The following is a 21,044-nucleotide window of genomic DNA, read 5'->3' on the forward strand; positions in this document are numbered from 1 at the left end:
AAAAACATAATTAACTTTCCAAATGTTCTGCTGTACGAACCTGGAGAAAAAATTGCATTGAAACCATTGTGCTCATCATCATCAGAAAGATCAGATTCATCAGACTGGTCAATCTTATAACCATTTCTTACTTTAATCTTAGCCACATTTTCCAGTACTTTTACTCGGTCAGTGTATTTTTTGCCCTTTTTTCTAGTCAATGAACTAGTGCTCATGCCTGATGCCAAGTCCGTTGTTTCAGCAGATACAGCAAGTGATTTGCTAGATGATGGTTGTGTCTGATGATAATTAGTTTCATTACTTAATTTGTTCTCTGTATTTGATCGTACAGATGTATTTCTATTGGGGCCTAATTCAACGGGTGCTGCAGATCGATAATCTGACCTGCGCTGATTATCTGGTAATGTTTGGGGTCCCGAGTTCTGGTTATTAATTGCTTTCAAATATCGATTCATTGGCGAGTCTTCATTAGCAATTTGACTCCTTGGGAAATCATACTCCTTTCCCTTGAAAGAACTATCATGAGAGCTTTCATCGGAATGTTGATACCTTTCATATGCTTTTACAGACGGACCACTATAAGAAGCCTTGTATGGCCTACCCTTTGAAGAATCAGTTTCAGAAAATGCCTGGTTTTCAAAGAACTTTTTATTTTGTAATAAAGATCGACTGATTGAGGTATCATCTATATCCGATGATAAATGTTTGTGAGACTGTTTCTCACTGGCTGAGTTAGTCGGTCTCTGAATGTTTGATGAATCAGTTTCTTTAAATGCCTGTGTTTCAAAGAACTTTTTATTTTCTAATAAGGACTGACTGATTGAGCTATCATCAATGTCTGATGAAGATTGTTTGGGAGACCTTTGGTCATATGTGGAATAAGTTTGTCTCTTTAGAGTGCTTTTGGAATCAGTTTCCTGAAATGCCTGAGTTTCAAAGAAATTTTTATTGTCCAATAAAGACTGACTAATCGAGCTAGTATCTATAGCTGAAGAAGATCGATTTTGTGATCTTGATTCATATGTTGAAGAAACATGACCTTGCTCATTTTCACTATAAGAGGAGTTGTTAGTTTGTTTAGTATACTGATTATTTGAGTTGTTATGAATACCTGATGATGACTGACTTTTCAAGTCACGGCGATCGTAGTCATTACCTTCAGGGTCTTCGAAACGACTGGCTGCTATGTGGTTTTCCCTGTTGAATGATTCATCAAGGTCACTGTCTATGGGAGCTGTGTTGAGGGGAACAGTGTATTCAATTTCAACAATTTCATCAGGGGATGTAGCTTCATCAGATGTTGGTTGACAGCTGCCAGGAAGAGGAGGTGGTGCAGAATTTGGTAATGGTGGGGGAACAGAATCAGCTGAGTCGTAAGATGAGATAGACATTCGATCAAATGCTGGTTTTGCTCTCAATCCTGTACCATTTCTGTTGATAAGTTCTGTACTCCTTTCATCATTTTCAATATGTTTGGTTTCCTTCTTAATGGTGACAACAGGAACACAAGAATCTGTTTTAGGTGGACTTTCCCAACTAAGGTCCTTGTTGTCTTCGAAACTTGATTCTGATTTTGGAGCTGGTGGTTCTGGCGCTGCTCTTTTTTTGATGCTTGGTCTTTGCTGGTTATCCATATTTTCATCCCGATTGACTTCAGAGTCATCAGCAGTCATTTTGCTCTGTTCTGCATTGTTAAGTTCCATTATATTTTCATTGTTAGTCTTAGATTCTGAAAATAATGAACTGGGACGCTCAGCTTTAGGCTTGTCGCCATTTACAAGTATTGTCTCCATTTTGTCAAATAATGCTTCCAAGTTATTGTCAGGTGCAGATAAAATGGATTCATTCTTTTCATTCTTTTCATTCTTTTCTTCTACTTTATCCGTTACCAGGTCACCATTCATTGGTATTGCCGGAGAAGATGGTGATTTTGTTGAACTTTTTCTTTTCTTTGTTCTTGGTGGTCTTTCTGGAGGTTTAATTGGACTTAGTGGTGGACTGACTGTGCTTGTCGGACTTAGTGTAGGTGGGCTTAATGAATCTGGACTAAGAGGAACAGTTTGCAAAGTAGATTTAGCTTTCATTGCAGTTTGTTCAAACATCTGTTGTGTTTTATAATCTGAAAAATTGTCTTTATCAAATTGATGTGATGAGTTTGATCTTAAGGGTGACAGGTCTGGTGTATTTGTTGGACTAAGTGAATCCGGACTAATCGAAGCTACTGGTGATGTTGGGCCATATACTGACATAGACCTACTTTCCACAGTTCTTTGTTCTTTTACAAAAGATGGCTCTGTTGTTCTAGTGGATGGAAAATGACTGTCATGTAGAGCAGATGGTGAGTGATCAGCTCTGTTTGTTAGATTTTGTGCTAATTCTACTGGTGGAGCAGGAGCTCTAGTTTTCTTCACTGATGGTTTTGTTGGAGATTTATCAGTAGGTGAGGTAGGAAGTGAATCATCTGAGAAAGATGCTGAAGATCTTGTTCCAGTTGGTGATAAGGATGATTTAGATATAGTTTCTTTATGTATTAGGTTTGTTCCTATAGAGGAAGCACTATCTGCTTTATCTAGTATAGGTTCAGAGTTCGCTCTTTCATTTAACTTAGGTTCAAGAGTAAGTTCAGGATTGTGAGTAGTTTGTGTGTGTGTGATTTGTGATGAGGAATGAATGCTTGGATGAGAACTTGATGGTGGAAGAGGAGCAGGTGATTTCTTTAAGGATTTATCTTGTGTTTTATCCTTTGGCTTGTTTGTAGTTTTCGATGTCAGTAATTCTGAACTTCGTGCTTTGGGTTCTTGTTTTTTATTAACATATGACGAATTGGGTAAGCCTTCTACTTTATCACTGCTGTGTTCAGAATGAAGTGATCTTCTCTTTAATCTGTATTCCCTTGCGGCTTGTGTAGCTTCATCGTTGCGTTCTATATAACTTCTACGCTTGTGACCATCTGAAGTGTCTTGTCTACGTTTGTAAATTTCAGGAGTGCTGTTCACACTTCTTCTCTTTAAACTGTCTGGTGTACTAGATAATGATCGCTTATCACTAGCTCTTCGGTGTTGTCGAAATTTTTCTTGTTTCTCTTCCTCTTCTCTGGCCAGCTTCCTAGATAGGTAGTCGTCTGGATTTTTCTGTAAAATACCCAAAGACAAAATATATTATATGTTCAAATATCAAATATTCAATGCAATAGTACAACAAAAAATTGTTAGCCATGTGAACTCCTTAAATGAGAAGTGGTATCTGATGTTCTAGGAAGAGTGGGCCTAATCTCTTTCTGTATCATGTGTACAAAGTACTACTGCAATGACTTGAATATATTGCAAAGCATCATTATTACATGCTATAGGCTTACTATGTCAACAAAACAGAATTTGCTTTGAGTTCATTATTATATTTAGTTTCCTTGAAGAATCTGACAGACTGCATATAACTATAAATTGAATCAGAAACTCAATGGAATGAATATTTTTTTTATTGATTTTCATTTTAGATTGACATGACAAACATGTTACACCTGTTTAAACTGGGTTACCTGTATGTTTTATAATAAGAACATTTGGTGACACCTATGACATTGTATCTATTTGTTATCTATCCATCTATTTATCTATGATATATAGTCCTGGTAAGAATGTTATTTATATACTGATAGGACAAAACAAACCTCCACTAATACTCACATCAAACAATAAAACCTGTAATCCAGCAGACTGATTTAAATTCTTAAAATATGTCATATCACACACAGCAAATAATCTACTTAACCTAGACAATGTTTTGGGGTTTTTTTAAATATCATATTTATGCAAAATAGAGTCAAATTATGCAATACTTAAAAAAAAAAACAATCTTTGTTGCCAGGTTCATTGCACTACATAGTATGTATTGACCATCACTGCCATTGGTAATGTAGTAGCATAATTTTTGATAGAGTATACAGGTAGAGATAAAACAGAACAATATGTCCTTATATTCATTTAAAACTACATTTATACTGAAAATTAATCCCCCAAACCTTGGAGGGCAGCATTCCCACCATTTGGACATTCTTGTCAAGTTTTACTATATTGACATTATTTATTGACTAAATTTACAAACGGAATCATTGATCATTTATAAGAGACACCCTAACCAGAAATATCTACAACTAATACATATCTCGATTGGTTTATATTTATTCTTTCTTTTTAAACATGTGAAGTTAGCTTATATGATTACGCTTACTGATGGAAGAATGATGATCCACAGACTGGACGTACAAAGATATGTCATGTTGAATGTGGTTATATTATCAGAATATAGGAAAATTTAGATTGTACTCTGAAAGGGGAAAATAGACGTAAACATAAATTGAGTTCCAAGTGACTGACTCTAATCAAACTAAAATTTCATATTACTTTTTACTTTAGATTGTACATAACTTAATCAATCTAAGATCTATACATTTCACCAGAGTCCCAATTACTAATATGAAGCATATTAAGATCTATATCATCTTTAAAAATCGCGTTCACCCAGATTTAATATTATTTGTAACTGTCATATCACAGCCTCAGGCCATTCACTTTTTACTTGTGTTTGCTTTATGTATTGTTATGACAGTTTATGTTTTTTTATTAAGTTAGTTTTGTTATCACAACATGTTTGAAATTTTTACCAATTGATTTGATTTTTTATTTCTACTGATATTAAATATTTCTATTCTTTTCTTATTTCAAATTCAGCGAAGTTTAATTTTTAAAATAAAGATTTTTAACAAAATGATAAACATTACATATGACATGAATAAATAATAAATAAATACACAGGGTTCACCCAAAACTCAAGAAATAAAGCAAAACAAAGCGTGTTCATGTAATTATCTAAGTTAAAAGTACCCTCACAACCAAAACTCTGACCATTAGCATTTACCAGGTTTTGATGTCAAGGGTATGCTATCACCGAATGGCTTTACACAGGCCTGTAACTAGGGGTTGTGCAGGGGGAAAAAGTCCCCCCCCCCCCGGTGAAAAAATTGTCGACCATAAAAACAATAGATATACATTGTCCGTCAATTTTACAGCACCCCTGAGAACACTTCCTGCCCCTCTCATTGCTCTGAGCTAGTTACGGCCCTGGCTTTACAATTTCCCAACGTCTATATGGAGCAGATTTTGAAATAATTAATGGATAAGTCATATGAATGTTTCACTAATGGCTAATTAATCTGGTTGATGTCTTATCCTAAGTAACAAGTGTAATCAAGGGGTGAAACAAACCATTAAAATCTTACTGTCTGTATGACGGATATAAATAGGTATTCAAATAGTAATTAAAGATACATATCTAGGTACTATTTATGGTCATTTAAAATCAGATATAATGATCAATATCAAGATGACTCGGTCAACACAACGCACCTTTAGACAAAAGTCAAATCTGTTTCCATGGAAATACAAAAATTATTCAAATTTCTATTTCGTAAAAGACACAACTGTATCTTGAAATGGTTTAAGATGCTATGGATACAATACTGACAGCCCATTTCAATATCCATCCCCTTAACTTTGTTCAGTGCAGCATTTGTTAGCAATGAAAAAAAAGGCAATATAAAAGACTGTCAACATTTTGAAACAATAAGGTGAATTTTGTAAGAAAATGAATGATTGTCAACATTTTAAGATGAACAACTGTCAAAGTATGTTTACACTAAAAGGAAATGATGGTTAGTATTTTGAGATGATACTATAAGGTGAATTTCCAAAGAAATTAAATTGCAGCCCACAAATCGATTTTACATGTAACCTGTAGAAAAGAGTATTAGCAAATCGCAGCTGCAAATGTGAACTTATTGATAATTAGGATAAAATCATCTAATCAAAGATACATTATGGGAGATATTTATAGAGAGTTGGCCATTCTTGCTATAACAAGAATGTATTGAAAAATTCAGTCAAATTACTTTATTCTGAACATAGTTATCATCGTTGTAATATTTGCCTAGAAATGGTAGCGAAATGTGTATTCACCTTCGCCGAACGTTTGATTGACAGGCGTTAACTCCACCTACATATCTCGATTATCAAGTAAAGTTTTCAATGGCATACGGAAACGCTTTACAGCGGCCTCGCTAAGTACACTATCATTTAGTCTCGATCTAACTGACGTATTTTCATCAGGTTACCCCTTATCTGATTTAATCAATTAGTGAAATCCTATTTAAATCCGAGCTGTAGCCGAGCCATCCATGGGTCTACAGAGTTGATTTTGGTCTTGTTGTTTAAATAAAGATCTAATTTATAATTTCTATAACATCTGAAGCCTAAATTAAGACTTGCAATAATCAGATTTAGCTCTTGCATAATGCATGTTTAACTAAACATCTGGGCCCTTATTCACGAAAACTTAAACTAAGATACCATCGAAATTTTAAGAAATACTGCAATTCGATTGGCTGACCAATATGCAAATTGGATATATGCAAATTAATTTTACTGGTCAGCCAATCGAATTGCAGTATTTCTTAAAATTTTGATTGTATCTTAGTTTAAGTTTTCGTGAATAAGGGCCCTGTTTAAATATATTAGTAATTCATCTTTTTAACTATATTAAGAAATCATCTGTTTAACTATATTTAGTACAATGTTAGTAATCATCTGAATAACTATATTAGTAATCATTTAATTTATAATCATTTATTTGATGTACTTTAACAAATCACAAGAAATTAATTAAAAAACTGGGAAACAGATTATTCAATAACTGCTGATACCTGTATAATTTAGCCATAAACTAAAATCTATACACATGTTGAAAGAACTGAGATTCCAAAAAACTTCCAATTTAATCCTTTTGACTGAATATTCAATATTTCAAAATTCATTTGAAGTTTATTTTCAAAATATGAAAGCACATCCTACCTTTTCATGCATTCTCATCCTTTTTAGAAATAAAGTTAACATGTGTCAATCTCTAAGAAAAGATCTTGGCTACAATCCTTCACATCTGTTATCCAATCTCACAACAAAAATAAATTATTGGTAAGTTTTTGCATTTAGTAAAAAATAGTTGAATTAATAAGACTATCACATCACATGAAGCAGTGAAGCTGAAAGATAGACTGGTCCAGCGGTGGCCTTTCATGGACACCTTGTGTATGCTTGAATGAAGTGAAAACTAAATCCACAATATGGTACATGTACATTACTCCCCTCTCTCTAGACAAGCCTAAGGCCATTATTTGATCAAATTTCATGATAACTAATACATAAAATAAATAAATATGATAATGTAAACAGCTCTTCAGATGATAGAATATGTATATTCATGAAATACTCTCTGACTTTTAATCAATCTATTTCCTATGCACATACTTCTGTAAAGGAAACAAATTCTTAACCCTTTTTTTAACTTTGGCAAAAACATTTTTCGGCCAAAAAAGTAGCGTAAATGATTATCCCCTTGGTGTCAAATATTTCGGTATTTATATTTCAGGTAAAGACTATGATCTCTTGTTAAAGAAAAGAAAGGGAGTTTGTAATATATGAGTACATGAAATGGAATACACCCATCTCTGATAACAATAGGGCTTGAAAACAACAGCTTAACAGGCAGGACCTGAGACAACATTTGATGACCATACCACAAATGTACCTGACACACATAAGTTTGCCGTGGGAAATATTTCCTTTGATAGCTTGAAGCAGCAAAAAAGTACTGACATATGTAGCGTAAATCTTTAATTTTTCTATAAATCTTTCTTTTTAATGGGTCTTAAATCTTTTGATCAGTCATAAATAATATGAAATGGTCTGGAAATGCTACAATATGAACAAAATAATGTTCATTTCTTACTCTTTAATCATGACCCCATGGAACTGTCAATACTATATTATGTAAATAAGTGATGTGCTTTGATCCCTATATATCTATTGATAGTACTATAGTTTTGAGCACTTTTGGGAGCACTTTTTGGGTGCACTTCACTGTCATTCGCAGTGGGCTTTTTTTTCTAATAAATATATCCTGTTGTGTCTCAGAGTCACCATTCCACAGTATATGGAGCTTCAGGCACCATTTCCCCTTGTTTGCATATAAAGTGTTGAAACAAGAAGATTTCATTTGATGTGTTTTATAGGAGCCACGGTGGCTAAGTGGGTAAGATGCGGCTCGCTAGCCAGGAGGTCGTGTGTTCGATCCCTACATTGGCCGAGAAAGTTCATCAGGATTTTCCGAGGTAGTTTCCAGTTGTCAGTGGTGCGGGACAGAGAACCTGACAAGGACAGCTGTCTAGTCATTCGGATGGGATGGAAAACCAAGGTCCTGTGTACACATTGGTGTGCATGTAAAAGATCCCTTAGAAGTTGGAATTCAATATAACAGTAAGCCATAGTGCCACAGCCTTGGTGAAATTTCGCTCATAGCACACTGTATGGCATATGCCCGTCTTCATTATGACATTAAATCCCATTTCATTTCATTTTGATGAGTTTTATAACTTAAAGCGATAATTTCATATTTTCTAAGAAAGTCAAAACATAATTATTTCTATGTCCTTTGCTCAATAGGTTGTCAACTCCCTATTATACAATCATAGGTATTATTCTCCCACTTAAAAATTCCTCTGACCCCGGAAATAATAACACAATTACCTTCCTTGTTTTTCTATCCCCCCCCATAGAATAGCTATCTTCAAACGTTTGAATTTGAAGTTGAAAATGATATTTTTGCCAATTTCTCAACTGGCAATAGTGAATTATAGGATTAATAAGATTAATCTTTTAACAAGGTAGGACTTTATAGATACCATCTATTTTAAGGCTTTATTTTAATAAATTTTAAAAATATAACTTAAAAATATGAAATTGCAAGTTTAAGGAACAATGGAGATTCTAGGAAAATAACATAATTTGGAAAAAAAAGGACAGATAAGGACCTGATGCTTCATGATAGATTAATTATTTCTTTGACTTTTAATACTGGTAGTGGTTATTCTATTTCATATTCTAATATGATTATGTGCTTACCTGGAAAAATGCATCATAAAACAAATTTATTTTTTAAAAGATATATATACCATAATATATTCAAAATATTTGAACCACATGTCTGTTTAAATATTTGTTTATAAACCTACATACAACTGATCTGAAAACTGATACCACAGACTACAAAATACATGAGACAAAGTGGTCTGTGTTCAATAGAAACTTATAAAAAATCTTTTGTAACTATGGCTATGCATGAAATAGCCCAGCACCCATCCATTTACAGTTTCATTCACATTGTATGTAAAAGCATCCAGTGAAGTTAATTTAAACTTTTACTGTTATATATAATAACTAAATAAGTCTTTATATTCATTTTTTTTAGCAATAAATATGTCATATATTATATTATCCCCAAAAAATAAATGTTTCAAAGTTTGACAGATAGATTACATAATTATTAATGCAAGGAGTATTCTTTTTGAAAAAAACTGTTACAAAAATCATTCATTGAAGATCATACCTGGTAATTATTAATACCAAGCTGGATTAAGGTAGCATAGAAGGGTCCTGACAGCAATTCAAACAAGTGTACTTCATCAAAATGATTACTGGTCCTAACAATCTGTCATTTTAAATTTTAGAAATTTTATGCAAAAATTTAATAATTATCATTAACTGGGATTCAAAATGTACAAAGAAGAAATTAATAGTATCCAGAAGAATTTAAGAAACAAAATTACATGTCGGTGCACACTATAAAAATCTCAGTACACATGACATTTTGGACAATCAGCATCCCTTCCTCCTCATCTTGTCTTTCTAGGTATGCAATTTATTTCACTAATAAAGAACCCCTTTAAACTGCCAATCAATGCCAATGTATGAATAATATACAAAATGAAGTTATGTCAAAACCATTATTAATGCAGTGTCAAGTTCTAGTTGTAAAAAGAAATCTTGTAACAAACCTCCAGTTCGGTCTGTATTCTTTGCAAAAGAATGCCACCTTCCATGTTGAATTTTAAGATAGAAACAAGTTCAACTGCTGCAAAACATAGACTAAAAAAAACTTTTGCTGCTATTTACTTTGTTAAAGGTTTTTTGTATTAAATCTTCTTCCTCGTCAGTCGTATGTGTCCATGAAATAATCCAAATTCTTTAATGTTTTGTCTAGTTGATAAAAACACTTTAAAAACAATGACACATAAAAGGTCAAATTACACCCTTAAATAAAAAGAATTCTTCAGAAGAGGTCACATTTTTACAAATTAGTCAGATTCCTTTCAATTTAATATCCACAGCATCAATTTTTACATTTGCATCTATGCACACATTTGGTCCTATCTATGACATCATCAATATCTGTGTACATCCAGAACAAAATGAATGACACAAAAAAATGTCAGCTATTTGTTTCATGAATAATATAACCAGAGGGAAGCTCCAAAATAACCCACAACTTAAATATTGTATATCTGTTTATGATCAGATATAGGTAATAAAAAAAACTAGGTAAGTACTGTATAGCTGGGTGTAGACATTTTGTCAAACTGACATGTATCCTAGGGGTTGTGATGGGACAACTTGTTCAACCACATGAAGACAGTTTTGACAGGTGAAGGAAAGTCTCTAGAAAAGAAGCTTATGCTATTAATGGAGTAGATTTGACCACCTATCGTCTCAGATCAATCATTATTCTTACAGTTGTTATCCTCTTATCTAGATCCTACTTAACAGCATTCTTTTCAATTTTATCGATTTATGTATGCCACTTCTAATCTTGGAAAAAAATCTTTTTCTTATATAGGTTTTGTAAACAATTCAAAATTCACTATAATAATTTACTGCAGGGACCCTAAGCTTGGCCCCATACTTTGATAGATATTGTTATCCGTAAAATTAAGCTGAATTAAGCTCTTTTGCACAGGAGTTGATAATATCATTCAAGGACATTATATTTCTTCATTAACATGAACACCATAGGCGTTCTCTCCCCCAGGCCAGGGGCAGTTGTTTATTTTGTCTTTAAGTACAATTTTGGTTCCACGGGGGTTACTACTATCTCCTTTGTGTTAGGCACAATATCTCCACATAGGAGACGTGTTTGGCCATTTCATGATGTTTATATATTATTTTCCATAATGTTTTGCATATTTTTCATTAATTTTGTAATTTCACTTACAACGTCATTTCATTCTTATTTTGTTATTAAATAAATGACCGTCACTTTATCAAATGGCATTTTCACCACCTCAGAATTTTGTTGCTTTTCTGATTTGGTTAAAATACACAAATGGTTCTTTCTACAGTATATCCCAAGGACAAAACCTCCAGGGCCCCCAAACTACATTGCAAACATTTTAGGGGCCCAGCGATTCTACCATACTTAAAAGCTCCTTCTTATTCAACCCCTGATTTACTGTGTTCAAAATTTAATAAAGAGTTTTGTTGTGGGGAATTATTTCCTTAACTCTTGTGGTTTCTGGTGAAATATGAAAATATTTGCAAGGATAGATTTTAATCTAAACACTATCAAATGCTGTGAATGAATCTTTACGGTCCTTGACAACTTTGGTAGCATCAGCAATAAAAAAATATGATAATGGATAAAACTAATTTCAAACATTAATTTAATAACTATTGAAAAAAAAAATATCATCTAATGATTATTTTGAATTCATATGGGGTGGATGGAACTGGATTAAAGCTCGCTAAATAATTTGGCATTTCCTTGCTGTGATAAACCTGAAATAGCCTATTTGGAGAGACCAATACAAAAAGCCTACACAAAAATTCTCATTTGATGAACCTCATGAAATCTCACATTGTTATGTAAGAATAATACATATTTTGGTAGATATCGTTATATGTAAAAATTGAGCTGAATTGAGCTTTTTTGCACAGGAGTGGATAATATCATTCAAAGACATTATATTTCTTCATTAACATGAACATCATATAAATGAAAATCATAATTATTCATATGTGTTTCTGATGTCTGATATTTCACACATGCATTTATTTGTCAGATTTGGTCCTATTCTTTCACCACAGGGAACTTGATATGGACCTTCAAATAACTATGCTTTTTCAGGTCACTGATTCATTGATGCATCCATATAGCCTGATCAGTTTTTGTCTCAAAGAAGTTTTAGATCCATGACTAGATGTATATTAATGATTTTATCCATAGAAACAATGGGAAATATAGCACAGGTTACCTATAAATACCTCTAGTTGCTTCAGTTTTGCAAAAGTTATTAACGTCTTCAAAAAGTTTATTCAAAGACACAATCCTCTAAATGATGGTTTTCAATATTCCAGATAATCATTATTTACTGCCTCCATCCATTTTCTGTAGAATGACAGTCTAAATTTCAAATAGCAGATACAAAAGAAGAAGCATGGGTTATTGCCCTTAAATCCTGAGCCTGCATTCTTGACAGTTTACATGCTCTGATAAAAGACTTAAATTATATAAGAAGGAACAGGCTTTTAGGAATATGGCGGTTAACGACCCAGTTTAAATCTATATATAATAAAATAAATTATTTTAACTGGAGCACCTGAAGGAATTCTGGTGTAATCATATTGTGGAAGAAAATATGGCTTTATTTCGCCTCCAGGAAAATTCCCTTGTATAACTAATCATCATAAAAATGACAAGTTATCATTCATTTTACGATTATATGTTTATGAGTATGTATTAAGTTTTAATATGTTAAAATATACATTTATTACAACTTTTTCATGAAAACTAGTTGTGACCTCTACAATGATATTCAACTAAATGCAGATAAATATGATGAGCTTTCTACCAGTGTCTGAATCTGAAACTACCAGTATATATGAATAATATAAATGAATCAATCTACAAAAACTAAAATGGGGTTTAATGTCTCATTAACACAAACATACAGTAATTGTTACTTCTATGGTTACATATGAAGGGGAGAGAAGTTTGCTTGGGTAGAGGCATTTTCCCATAATCTACTTTAAAAACATGCTGATGTGAACAGACAGACACCACCTCTGATAAGTATAAACCTGGTTTGAAAGATCCTAAAGGTTCTTCTGGGTACAGACAAAAGTCCATGTAACACGTTGAACACTGTGTTCCTACACATCACAAAGAATTAAATTATTTCAGTGTGTTTTCTTGCATTATAACTAAAAATTTAAATTATCACTGAAATGATATCTACCATTACAAACTTTAATATTACGCCAAAGTCTCAGATGCAAAAGATTTTTTCCCATTTCAAAACCCTTTAAATCCATGATAAAACAAGAATTAACATGTTATGTATGTATGCAACCATTTATGAAATATTTTATAGACTGGCTGAAACCACTTCAAATGTACCCCTGGTTAAGGTATTTACAATGTCAATAATATTGTATATTACTATTACCTATGGTTGTATAATGTTCATAACTATAAGTATAACCAACTTGATACAGTCCACTTCTGATATCAATACATTTCCTTCTGTGGACAATTTTCTTTGATATTAGATCAAACGTTACAAGCTATCAATATTAGAAAAGTTTATTGTCCACACATGACTTCAGAAGATGTCAGTATAACCCTGTATGATGGACAAACGCTCAAAATGTCAATCATAATAGCCAGGACGTGACTTTCGACCAGAATCACTATAAAAAAGTTCCATGATATACCACACAAAGGACCAATAAAATCATACATTGATTTGTCTAAACTATTTCTTACTATAGTTAATAATTCTAATTTCTATTTTCAATCACCCATTTGAATATATATGTTCACTTATTTAGTACAAAGGGAATTATTGATAACCAATAATTATTTTGATCCATACATTAATCTGATAACCCACATCATGGTCAAAGACAAATGGAATTTGACAAGGGATAAGCAGAAATGGTGCAATCTGGGCAAATTCCTTTCACAGCACAAAGCATGGTGTATGCCCATTTTCATAGTGTGAACTTCAATCTAATAAGAAGTGACATCATGTGTTCCAGAAAGGATCAGCACAAAATGACTTGTGAACAAGACCTATCACTACTAACAGCCAAATAGGGTGATAGTTAAGAAAAGGATTTCAGAAGAAAGCAAACTCAAGGCCAATTAGTCACCAGATAAGTGATTTACAAATTTCCAAGGAAACTGGTCTGCAATATGAACTATAGAAACAGTAATTATACTCTGCCTTATGCACAACACCACCATTACTTAAAGTTAATTGAGCTAATATCTTGAACTTTGATTACCGGTTATCTAATTTAGTGTTTATTTCGTGAAAATTCAAGGAGATTTTGTCTACATTATCATCAAAACTGAAGTGTATATTCATTCAATATCTGATCTTTCTGTCCAAATTCAAAATGCAGCTGCCTATATTTTTGTTCCAAATAAAGATAAATTCGTAACCTACCTGCAAATCAGAAATATTAAAAAAAACCTCTTGATAATTCTAAAGTAGACTACAGTATCTTAGTGTACTGCCAAAGCAAGTTGGTTTAAAAGATCTATATTGACTTGGTTTATCTACAATACCTACATATATATCACCCATATATCATATTAACAACCTGTCATTCCTATAAGATATGGGTGTCCAATAATACAATATACTTTCACTAATACAATACTTATTGGTCGGTAGACATCCTTTTAATTTTACATATTCATGTATAATCCTGTTTTCAAATAATTGTCCCAAGTTATTAGGTAAAATAATTAATGTTTGAATCGGGTGGTTATTTCCAATAAAAGTATGGCGATTTTAGTATATATGGAAAGTAGAGATATCCAATCTTACTAGAAAAATACTGGATTCCCCGAAAAACACTCATGGAGCGTATACAGGACAAAAATGTAAGGGTTCCCTAATCAACAGCCCGACGATTAAGAATTTCTGCACGCGTGATGTCAAAGGTCACACGCGAACATTGAGCGCTTCATGTACCAGTTGATAAACTTTATGAAGAGTTAGACGTACAACACTTTCTGAGATAAAAATGACGGAAAAAGATGCGGGTAGTGGATAATCCGAGAATTTAATTAGGATTCGATATTTGTAATAAATAGTAAGCGATTAAAGACAGCATCGTCTTATGTATACAATGAATTCTCCTCTGATTTCCAAGACGTGACGTAAACATGACCTGGTTTGATTGAATTTTAATAGCAGGGCATTCCTTCGCAATTACAATGTTTGAGAAGGATTTGAAGCATAATTATGACAAATTAATTAGTTTGAATATGTTTTTAGTCCATATATACCATTAAATCACCCAGTTTGTATGCGGGAACCCATCTTTAATCTATTGTCTGTGGTTACATGTGCGTTACTTTGGGGGGAAACTCTCTCTGGAAATACCTTCTGAATGTTTAAGGATCAATTTTGAATGTTTGAATGTCTCTTCAATACTGGTTATTTAGGGACCAGTTAGTCTATTGTCTGTGGTTACATGTGCATTACTTTGAGGGGAAACCCTCTGGAAGTACCTCCTGAATGTTTATGGATCAATTGTGTACACACTGCAATGTGTATGTGTAAAATAGCTTTATTTAATGTCCGCTTCCAACGAAGTGATATTGCAGTATGTACAAGGAGGCAAAATTTTATATCAGCCCATTATTTGGGCTTTAGAATCTCAACACAGTTCTTCTGTCATTTTGACACTACACTAATTCATTCAGGATTCATCTGCATTTTCCATAATTTTATATACCGGTAAAGGCATGAATACGGGGAATTTTCTTGCATTTGGCTATATGGTGAATCATGCTAAATCATCAGTCCGGGGAGCCAAGGCTACACAGTGATAACAATAACGATAATATACCATACTGTAGACCAATACAATTGTGGTATATGTTGATTTACATTCTATATATGGGTGCAAATTTTACCTGGGCAGCAACTTTATTCCAATAACCAATTATTTGAAAGGTACTTTAACAGAGCCTTGTTTATGTATTATATACCTTAATTATAGAGCATCTGGGTGATATTACTGTGAAAATAGTAATAATGTACTCATTTTATCAACACACAAATTAGCAGTTTATCTTCTAATTGCAATAAAATGCAAGGGTTTGGGAATTTTTATACTAGTTTAGACTATATTTTTGAAATATTGTCCATCTCTGTGAGGGGAGAAAAATTTTCACCAAACGGTATGCCTCCCCGGAACTAATAATTATATCCAAAGTCTGAAGACCTGTTAAATTTTCTTTTCCTACATCTATCATTTTTCATTCATCTAACAGAAAATGACTCAAGTTAAGTTAATAATGCATGAAAATTGCGATTTAGATATATTAATCATTGTACATGTAAATATGGTACATATGTTAATATATATGAATCAATTTCAATCCAACAATGGCGTTCAAAAATTAACTTTTGAAGCACATTATGCAGATTCCTTTTAGTTCTAAAGGTACATAGGTAATTGTTATTGATCTAATATAGAAAGAATAATTTCAAGCCTGAATAATAACTATTGTTATTACTTTCAATTCTTAATTATACTCAACAGCTTGAATGCATTTCTAAAGAATGAATAAAGACTTGCATTATAGATGTCAAATCAGTATTCACCCCCTAAATTCTCCATTAAATTCTATTGTAAATGTATTAACATTTTTCTTAAATATGGTCAGTATATGTGCCAAAATGCTGCCAAAGTATTCTCCTTTACCAGTTTTTATATGCAAAATTTGTATTAAGTTCCAGCAGTTTATATCTGTGTAATCAAACAGTATCTGTTCATGATCATCACTTCCCCAGGATAGTGCTAACAAACAGAATCTATGCAAGATCACCTCTTCCTCAACATCGCCCTCTGGAACTATCTATACAAGACGATCTTCTTCCACCCCCATTATTTTAAAAATATGAAACAGCAAAACAAAAGTATGTATATATTATTATATATATCTATCTACTGAAAAAAATATGCATACCAATACATATGTATATACAGTGGGTTGTTTACCAGGTGTTCTGCAGTAAATAATTCTAATGATAAAATACATATACTATTTATTTATTATTATCTACATATCTATTAAATCAATAATAACATAGACTTATTTTATACTAAAAACACATTTACATATGTAGTGGTCATCTTTTACTTACATAGATCAATACCAAAATAATTATTGAATTCGCATATTTATGTTAGTTGATAATATTATACTAATTATATTCATAGTCTAATGCAATTACCGGTACATTCCTTAATGAATTTATGAACTTTTTTTATATCCTTAGATAAAGCAACTAATGCAAGAATTTTCTTACCCATGTTCCTCCATGTCCGTAATACTTAAGCGGCACGACACCATACTCATCTTTACAAGTTTTTACTTTTAGCGTGAATGGTATATCCATTGATATGTGCAATGAAACAGGTCTATGAGAAGTCTAATTTGTTGTGAATATTTCTGTTTAAATATCTAGAGTTTACAACAGTGTGGTGTCAGCTGGAGAGAAAGGGAGGCTACCCATTTGATAAGTATATTGATTAAAATATACCTTCAATCTGACACCTACATAGATTTACAAATACCAAACTATTTAAATTCTTTCATTCATATTTAAATATCAATTGTATTATTGTCAGATGTCTTAAGTAAGAGAACTATACCTAAAAGGTAAATCTAATGATACTGTATCCAGGGCATTTGTAAAGGAATGTGAAGCACTGGGTGATTGGGGGTCAAGAATATTAGATAAGATTTAGGATGTGAATGGCTTGTGTATTGTGTTACATCTACGATTTTACATATGCTACTTTCCATCCCTAAAATAGCACCAAAAGCACTTGATTTTTGTTTACAAAATAGTGGCACAAATTTAAAAGATTTCAACAAAACTTGACAAAATTATGACTAATTGAAATATTGACAAACACTGTTTTACTAATCACCAACAGGAGCTTTTTTTGTCAATAGCACCCAAAGTATTGCAAAAGGTGATCATCAATGATTTGGGATATGATATATAGAATTCTTATATTCTATAACATATTTTTCCTTGTAGGTCACTTTTTGCAGTATATAACTACTGAATAGCTATATGGTAGATCTTCATTGAATGAGTGAAAATCTTGAAATTTCTTATGTTAGGTTAAATATGGCCATGTAACAAGGAATTAAAGATCATGGCATGAACTTTAGATGGTCTCAACTTACAACAGAAATGATTGATTTTAAGGAAAATATCCTTTTTGGTATTACAAAATTAGTAAGTCTATTTTGGATTATGTATTAACTGAAAGTCTATATTAGCTGTTTATCCTGGCAGACAATCTAAAGATATATCTCTCCAACAGTCATGCTCAAAAATATACAACCATTGATTGGTAAAGATATTCAAACTACCAAAACAAACAACATATCTGATGAAATACCTCCAAGAGAAACACATTTTGATCAATAAATGCTTACAGCATATACACTCATACAAATGTCAGAACATTGATTGACAGTTGGTAATAAATTATTTCTTTCCTGTAGATTTATTATGCAATTCAGTTCTAATCTCTATAATTTTAGTTATTGGACTGTACATTAAAAATATATTTTCAGATAAAAATAACTTTTGTGGAACAAATAGATGACCTAATAATTCTTGAAGAAATTTAATTATGACAGGTCCAATATCAAGAAAAGTAATATATCATATTTGTGTTTATTTTGAAAGATTGTATTTTTCCTTGCAAGCTGGGGAAGTAGAAATCCAGCAGATTCTGCTTGTCAGGCAATGCAGAAATAGAGAGTGGAATGGGGTTTAATTTACAAGCGACACAAAATACCTCATTTCAGGACTTACATACAATTTTATTCATAATGCCACAGAGAAAACCCCAGACCCTACTCCTTGTTACATACACGCTTGGGATCAAAACGGCACCAATTGACTGTAAAGCGATTGTCTTTGACCACCCTACCCCCTTCGTTCAATGGAAGAAAAAAAGTTATCAATAAAGTCCCATGGTCATGTAACTCAATTACCATTATTGCCCCACAGAGCAAATAGTGACATAAATCATTTGAAATTTAGTGTGAGTATACATGTATAGTTTATGATTTATCAGATGAGTGAAGAATGGTAATAACAATGTCAATAATATAAGTATATATATCTGTCTATATATCTTATATATATTAATCACTCACATTTAATATCTATATTCTCATTCTTTACATGGAGATTAACCAGGTCAAACCAAAGGGTTAAATGAAACATTGTCCAGCTATCCTAATACAAAATCAAACAAAGATAATCTTAGTAACAAGATGTACTTTGTGACTGATCACTCACTATAAATTTAAATAAAACAATTTATCATATAACACAGAACAAGTGAGAAAATCAAGGTATATTGACATTAACATGGTTAATATTTTGAACCACTGCAGGAATAATCGTGTGAATTTAGCAATTGTTTTTATTATCCTTGCACATCTTTCATGTTAAAATTAAATTGTTTATATTCATAGGAGAGGGGTTAAATAGGCCATGCCCGTTTTCCAATCCCAATTATTTATGAATGAAATATTGTTCATCAAAAAAAAAGAATAATCCAGTTGTAGTATCCACTACAGGTACATCTTGGTGTGAATACAATAAAACTACTGGATATATGAACATATCAAATAATCTGGTATTGGTAGTTCTACTTGTAGCTCAATAACAACCTAATAAACAATATTATATATTTTTCTTATGATTTTAGTAATACTGAATAAATGATATTCCATATTTTCTTATAATTGAAAAAATACTCAATTATATAACACATGCCAATTTATAAGTTCACATATTGATAATATTGCATGAATAACATTGAATAATCTTACTTACAAAGTGAGAATCTTCTCATCTAGATGTAGCAATGTAAATCTACCCACACTTAAAACCCAACAAATTCTAAATTTCAATGGTCGAAACACTGTGATTAAAGGAAAAACGTAGATATGTGGCTTATAATGCCTCTCATCATTGGAATGTCTTAAAGAATGTCATTATCTGAGATATAACAATATCCACAGGTTACCAAGCGTTGTACCTGATTCTTTGTACAAGTAATCTAAACTTATATCTTTCCAGTTTAGTAAAACTGTTTCAGGGACTGCTCTAACATCATTACCCTACGATTTGTGTATTAACATAACGAGAAGAATCAACACAGACCACTTAAATCACCTGTTCTCAAATACCTAAAACAAAGGAGGGATTTAGCCACAAAAGTCTGCAAACAAAAACAGATTTTCTTTCAGCCATTTTCTATTTGCAGAATAAGATTTTGCTACATAAGTTTCATTTGTAGGATATTTCTTTTTTTTTTTCTTTCAAAATGTACTTCGTCACCTAGTCAAAAAACACATAGTTATTTTTTTACAACAAAGACACTATGAAGAAAATGAGAAATTTTTTCTTAACAAAATGTATTTGTGTTGGAAGGAAATTGAATATAAAAGTTTGCAAGTTTCTTTTGTTATAGCAGGGGTCCAGCTGCGAATGCTTTTGGCTTAAATGGGCGCTCTAATTTAGCCCAACAGGATTCATAGGTGGGGGGGTTGCATGTTAATGATTACTTCATAAATGTTTTTATTTTAATTTTGTTACAGTCATTTATTTGTTTATGAATAATAAATGACATTTTACACTATACCCAGATGTGTTTGTTGATTCTTTGATTGAGGCACACAAAACATATTCTTGTATACTATGTTTGCATTGGTGAATGCCCACTCTAATATTGTATAAAGAGAGGGTAATGCTACAGATCAATTCAATTCCTAGACATTGTACTTTACAAGGTATGGTTGATTAACTGGTCAACTATTTTATTGATCTGATGATTTTACAGAAAACTTTTAAATCACCCACAATGATAGAGCAATTGTTCAATGTTCATTAGTTAATGATAAGCCATTAGCATATTTCAATAAAATATCAAATTTCTCACAGCTTACTTAATCCATGCTAATATGTACACAGATTGATTATTTAAAATCTAATTAAGAAAACAAAATCAAAATACCAACGTTATATA

The 21,044-nt window shown here is 32.1% G+C and overlaps 1 protein-coding gene across 5 annotated transcripts in view; it reads right to left on the minus strand.

Moving 5' to 3' along the window:
• The window catches only part of LOC126819670 (serine-rich adhesin for platelets), a 100,100-nt gene that overhangs the window by 41,640 nt on the left and 37,416 nt on the right, over positions 1-21,044 (minus strand). For 2 of the 5 annotated variants that reach the window (XM_056100133.1, XM_056100134.1), the window contains exon 13: positions 41-3,131. In XM_056100133.1, the coding sequence (XP_055956108.1) occupies positions 41-3,131 (3,091 nt within the window). Of the gene's footprint in view, positions 1-40; positions 3,132-17,281; positions 17,389-21,044 lie in introns of those variants that run through there. The other 3 variants (XM_056100135.1, XM_050547835.2, XM_050547834.2) reach the window with 3 other exon arrangements.

This window comes from Patella vulgata, chromosome 4 (assembly GCF_932274485.2).
Source record: "Patella vulgata chromosome 4, xgPatVulg1.2, whole genome shotgun sequence".
Lineage (NCBI taxonomy): Eukaryota > Metazoa > Mollusca > Gastropoda > Patellidae > Patella > Patella vulgata.